Raw genomic sequence first — 6,325 nt, 5'->3', positions numbered from 1 at the left:
TATGGCGCCAGCTAACGTAAAAAAAAAAAAAAAAACTCGCAAATGGCAATTTTGTTTAAATCTTGCATTGAAAAAAATAAAATAATAATAATAATAATAATAATAATATAGAAACCGTTTTCACCAAGAAACTACCAAGGACATTTCACAATTAACTAAAAAATAGCAACTAAATTCAGTTAAAAAAAGTTAAATATATAAGTAGAAAAAAAAAAGTTTTCTTGTAAAACGTACACAAGTAACCATTTAGAAATTGGCATTTTTTTTACATAAATATATTGTGTGGGTCGGGAAGGTGAGAAATTGAAAAAATTTTTTTTTACAGAAATATATTGTGTGGATCGGGAAGACGTAGTTCAGAGTTCATATTTTCTCATTTTCGTTTATTAAGGGTGTGTGGTGAACATCTTTCACAAGACAATTCCAGTGAATCTCCGAGAAAGAGAGGAAAACACCAGAAATCAACATCTGCACTGAAATCTGAGGTATGTAACAGGGTAAATTGGGGCACTTTGCTATTGAGATGACTGGGGGAAAAGTCTCAAGTATCCTTACTTATTGCCATATATATATATATATATATAAAATATTGCACTAGCACAATGGACTGTTTGTTGGGTCAGTCAACCTATGCCACACTCTTTAATGGTTATTTGCTATAGTTAACTAACTCGTGTCAAACTGTTAAATCTTATATGCATGGCAAAAATTCAACAAATGTAATCATGCCTATATTTGGAAAATCTTGTGATTTAAAAATACAAAACCAATGGTACTTCATCATATTTGATTTTCACATTTGGAATTGGAATGTGAACTAAAAGATTTGTAAATCTAGTCCGTTTTTAATGCACACTTGATTGAAAACTGTACAAATCAACAGACTAATTGGATGAGCCACATACAAATTTTAAAGTGATCAACATGCAACAAATCTGACTGCTCATCATTGGAAATTTATATTAAATAAAGTTGTGGTGACCACAACTGCATGAAACTTGCATGCGTCACCATTTTCTGCCATGTAGGATAAACAAGCACAGCCTGAACGACTAATAGAGGATGGATCGGACCCAGATGTCAGGATGGGTTACAACGAGGAACAAAACTGTATGATGGAGCAGAGTTCATCTTCAAGCACAACTACAGAGGAAGATCATACAGTGCTCTGGGAGAAAAGAAAGGTTGGTAAAAATGGACAGTTGAGTGGAAAGTTTGGAAACGCCTACTAAGGAATGAATGTATGCTGGACACTTGTTAGCTGCTTTTCCTTCACTATTCACTCATAAAAAAAAAAATTCTATTAAAAATGTTAGTTTTGCAAAGAAATGCACACCACGGTAATTTGTCTATGAAAATATTTAAGCATTAAATAAACCTTTAGATCAAAAAGTTTTAGAATCAACAATTCACTCAAATGAGTCCAAACTGCTCACTGATTTTCCGTCTTGTAGGATGAACTTGCACAGACTGCACTGCGATTGGAGGAACGTTTAAATGCCATGAGATCTTTGTCTGATACAGCATCTGATCCCATTTCACTGACAAGAGGAATAGCAGATCAGAAGGAAAGAAAATGGGTGGTCAACAAATCCAGTTTGACAGGACTGTTCAGGACCTGCCATCAGTGTGGAGAGCCGGTTCTGGAGTTTAAAACGTTAACATCCGGGAGTCTGATTCGGATTCAGTGGGAATGCTCAAAGGGACATCTCATGTGGCTCTTCCCCAACCACAACCCAACATAACACACACTGAACCCAGACGGGGATGAATGTACTGCAGTGCATCTCGATTTATTAAAACGTGAATAAGAAATAAAGTTTCTATGCGGAATTACAAAATTGGGGATTTTTTTACAATTTTATTTATGTTTTTGCAGGGTTTCTGTGGGTCCAAAGTCTTCAATTTAGTTTCAAATGTAAGGCCATAAAGGCCTAGTTTCACAGACAGGACTTAGGTTAATCCAGGATTAGGCCATAGTTCAATTAGGACATTCAAGTATCATTTATAAACACGTCTTAATTTTTTTACTGGTGTGCATCTTGAAACAAACCAATGGCACTGACATATTTTAAGATCTGTCAGTGCAAGTTTCTTTCAGTTAAAACAGCCCAGACAATCATTTTTGTCTGATAGACTTGAGCCTTAACTGAAATCAGGGGGAAAAAGTCTTAAATGGTACAAGAAAGTCGTAATATAAAATTTCAAAGAGGTTTTAAATTTGGGGACGGAAAGTTAAATAAACATGAGCGCTGCACGTTTCAAAGTCAGGTGGTATAATACCGCTCATATGGTATTCAATTTATTTGTGCAGGTCTTAAAGTCTTAAATTTGAGCATAAAAATCCTGCAAAAACAGCCCAGACAATCATTTTTGTCTGATAGACTTGAGCCTTAACTGAAATCGGGGAAAAAAGTCTTAAATGGTACAAGAAAGTCGTAATATAAAATTTCAAAGAGGTTTTAAATTTGGGGACGGAAAGTTAAATAAACATGAGCGCTGCACATTTCAAAGTCAGGTGGTATAATACCGCTCATATGGTATTCAATTTATTTGTGCAGGTCTTAAGAAAGGTCTTAAAGTCTTAAATTTGAGCATAAAAATCCTGCGGATACCCTGTTTTGGTACTTCGACTCAATTGTTTTGACTCGCTCTGGGGAGAAAAAAGTAAAGAAATCACTCACCCAGTTTGCTGGCCAATCCAAAGTCAATGATCTTGATGAGCGTCCCAGCGCTGTTCACACAGACAATGTTCTCTGGTTTCAGGTCGAGGTGAACAATGCGTTTGCTATGAATATACTGGATTCCTTCCAGGATCTGACGCATGTAGTTCACACTGTTGGGTTCTGTGTGCTCAAAATTCTCATCTACTATCCGTTCAAACAACTCACCACCTGCAATACTTTAATAAGGCAGAACAATTAGGGGTTAGAAATGCACAGTGGCTTCATTTGTACACAAGTTTTGATTTAAAATCTTAAAGTAACATTTTAGCTATCAAAAAAAAAAAGTTTTCAAACATTTCTGGTAGGTAAAAACTTAGTTAGACCACCTCAATTTTACATTTAAATTCTAAAATTGAAACCGTTCATCAAATGAGGAGCATTCTAGCCATTAAATTAAATGCATTTTTAAATATTTAAAAAACTTAATCTGATATTTCCCTTAACATTAAATTGAATGTTAATGGATAAGAGAAGTTCATGCATAACAGTTCCATAGAACACTTTAAAATGGTTAGATATATAGTGTATGTACCGGTATATTTGAAAAAGCCATCTCGTGTGTCACTTTAAAAAAAAAAAGATTATATCCATCTAGGATTTTCAACTCACTACTCCAGAATCATGACGATCTCGGACTGGGTGTCGTAGGCTGCGAGACACTGCACCAGCTTGGGGTGGTGTAATCCTTTCATCAGTTTGATTTCTTGACGCGCTGCCGTTTTCTCTCTGGAGACACGGTCCCGGTAGAATTTCCCAGCACACACCCAACCCGTCTGCTTATGGCTCATCCTGTACACCTCCCCAAACTTCCCCCTGCGGAGGTAGATGATGACTGTTTAAGATAAATATCAGTTTTAGACCTGATTTTATGAATAGACTAATACCCACACTCCTAGTTTTTCATGGACGTGATAATGATCCCTGGCTTTGTGTGTGGTGTCAGGCACAACCTCCACATATGAGGTCACTTCCCATTGTGGTTCACCTGTAACACATTAAACTTGCTTTAATCTCTTGTTTGAGCATCACTAACTCCACAAAGAAGCACAAGCATCCTTACTGCACTGTATATACTTAATACTGCCTATATAAAAGATTGTTTTTTTTACACATTAAAAAAAAAAATTATATATATATATAAACTTTATATAAAATAGAAATATTATTCATGTTTTTAATAACAGATGCATATGGATTTTGCATGTATTTAAATGGTTTAAAAGTTGGCGTCTGTCTACCTGTAGTGTTCATCTTAATGCAGTCTGACTCCTCGCTGGGATCACTGACTCCCGCTGCGTTATAGGCTCGTACTCTGAAGTGATACCGTCCCTGCGGGTCGAGACCAGAGCAGACCCGGTACGAGGTGTTCAGACACTGGTTAGCGAGTTCAGTCCAGTCACTGGGTTCAGATTGGTCCAGCCTCTGAAACTCCACCACGTAACCGGTGATGGCAGAACCTCCGTCAAAACACGGCCCAGACCAGGACAGAACCAGAGACGTGGGGGTCAGCTGGGACACAAACGGACACGAGGCTGGAGGGTCTGGACGATCTGGGGAGAAACAAAAAGTGAATGAGAAGCAAGGTTATTGGGAACTTAAAAAAATAAATAGTGTTAATTCAAAGCATAGGGGAAAAAATGACAGATGAAAAACTGATTAAAAACAAAAAAGACAAATGTTCATACTTCTAAAATGTAAAAAAATTACTCTTTATATTTCCAGTTAATATAAAACTAAATTAAAGCCATGCAGATATTAATATAAAGATAAAAACAAAAAATATATATAATATGATAACGAGCACAATGTCTGTAACTTAAAATAAACTGAAAATGCAAAAAAAAAAAAAATCTTGTTAAAGAACCCAAAAGTAGAGCTAAACAGAAATTTTTAAAAAGGGAATGCACACCACATTTCTAAAACTAAAACAAGATTTAAAAAAGCTAATTTAAAAAAAATACAAATTTTACAATTATTAAAAATGACAAGTACATAATTACTTCATCTTGACCTAGAATTAAAAACTGAAAATGGAAAAATGCCAATTCAAAAAAATAAAGCTAAATAGAAATAAAATGAATTAAAAAAAAGAAAAAAAATGACAAAGGACATCAAATTTCTAAAACAAATAAAAAAAACTGAAAATATAATTAATATTAATAAATATTAAAATGGTATATAAATACTAAAATACCACAAATGAGAACAAAAAGGCAATCTGATTACTGGCAGTCATGCCATCACCACAGATATATACTGACTACACACTAAAGAACAGGTTAAGGACTAAAGCAAGCTAGATTAGAAAGTTCTCACCAATGACTCGGAGGCTTATGGTCCAGTGAGCGGTGCCTCCTCGGTTACAAACAAAAAGAGAATAACTTCCCACATCTACAGGAAGAACATCAGAGAGAACCAGGGTGCTGCTACTGCTGGTGTTCGTCACACACACTCGCAGCCCTTCTAACACAACCTAATGAGAAACATGCACACTGAAAATATCAAACAAGCTTTTTTTTCCCAATTCTGTTGATCTCTGCTCAATGACTTCCAAACAAACAAGTGTGTTGCAGTAGATTCATGAAGTCAGTTCTTAAGTTCACACAGGTGTCCAACCAGAGGGACCACAGGTGTGGAGAATCACATTAATTAAATGCATGTTCCTCTTCACAAACTGCTCAGACCTTTTCACGGTCATGAATCCAGCAGGAAGCCACAGGCCCAGAGCTGCTGAAACGGCAGTGCAGTCGAGCTGTTCCTCCAACACCAACCACAACCTGCTGCTGGGGGTCCAAAAACTCAGCTAGTGCACCTGGAGAACAGAAGGAGAGTCTACTGACACACATACTGAAGTAGTTCAGTTCCTTAAACCACAATGTAGATACTCCATCTTTACAAGTACCTCATTTCTCTTGTAAGAACGCACTGATTGTGACCTAACCTTAGTAACATTAACATCTAACTGAAGGCAAAACTGAAAAACTCCTTTAACCAGAAATCACACACCCCTGAACTACAGCTGGCTGTGTTATTGAGTGTGACGTCTGCCGTGAAACACACACATCAAACTCATGAACTTGAACAAGACATGTACATATAGACATGGCTCATCAGGACTCATCAGTCATGTGACTTGCAATGGGGTAATGAAATCTGGCATATAATTGACTAGTAGACACAGAAGGCTTGTGTGATTGGCTACAGACATAATGAGACGTCTGAATGTAATTTATAGAAATCCGTTTCCAAACCCACATTCTACCCTGCATTAACATTTAATTGTGATATATATATATATAATAACTGATACATCCCTATTGTTCATTAATATATTTTGTTCTTCTCAAAAGTCAGTAGTGATACTAGTGATTAAGATTTATTTTTAATTTTTTATAATGAATATATATTATATATATATATATATATATTCATTATAAAAAATAAAAAAATGATATATATATATATTGGTATCCGTAGTTTGTAAGATATACCTGTTCTCCTCTTCTCTATGTTCAGGGGCTTTTTAGGAGAATTGTTCTTTATATCATCAGTTTCTGTTTGAAAGTGACAAATAATGTGTTATTCTACCCAAATATCAA

General features: G+C 35.7%; 2 protein-coding genes across 2 annotated transcripts in view; one reads left to right on the top strand and one right to left on the bottom strand.

Annotated features, from left to right (window-relative positions):
- Positions 1-1,841, top strand: part of LOC107717535 (uncharacterized) — an 8,980-nt gene extending 7,139 nt beyond the window's left edge. Inside the window, exons 3-5 of the mRNA XM_016524317.1 lie at positions 392-485; positions 1,029-1,184; positions 1,455-1,841. Of these exons, the coding sequence (XP_016379803.1) occupies positions 392-485; positions 1,029-1,184; positions 1,455-1,745 (541 nt within the window). The 3' untranslated portion in view covers positions 1,746-1,841. The remainder of the gene's footprint in view (positions 1-391; positions 486-1,028; positions 1,185-1,454) is intronic.
- The window catches only part of LOC107717461 (myosin light chain kinase, smooth muscle-like), a 15,187-nt gene extending 9,352 nt beyond the window's left edge, over positions 1-5,835 (bottom strand). Inside the window, exons 1-7 of the mRNA XM_016524227.1 lie at positions 5,629-5,835; positions 5,411-5,558; positions 5,043-5,199; positions 3,965-4,276; positions 3,615-3,711; positions 3,336-3,539; positions 2,685-2,902 (exon numbers count right to left, since the gene is read on the bottom strand). Of these exons, the coding sequence (XP_016379713.1) occupies positions 2,685-2,902; positions 3,336-3,539; positions 3,615-3,711; positions 3,965-4,276; positions 5,043-5,199; positions 5,411-5,558; positions 5,629-5,684 (1,192 nt within the window). The 5' untranslated portion in view covers positions 5,685-5,835. The remainder of the gene's footprint in view (positions 1-2,684; positions 2,903-3,335; positions 3,540-3,614; positions 3,712-3,964; positions 4,277-5,042; positions 5,200-5,410; positions 5,559-5,628) is intronic.
- Positions 5,836-6,325: the final 490 nt, after the last annotated feature.

This window comes from Sinocyclocheilus rhinocerous, unplaced genomic scaffold (genome assembly GCF_001515625.1).
Source record: "Sinocyclocheilus rhinocerous isolate Xijiao unplaced genomic scaffold, SAMN03320098_v1.1 scaffold1694, whole genome shotgun sequence".
NCBI lineage: Eukaryota > Metazoa > Chordata > Actinopteri > Cypriniformes > Cyprinidae > Sinocyclocheilus > Sinocyclocheilus rhinocerous.
This window is presented reverse-complemented; position numbering and strand designations above follow the sequence as displayed.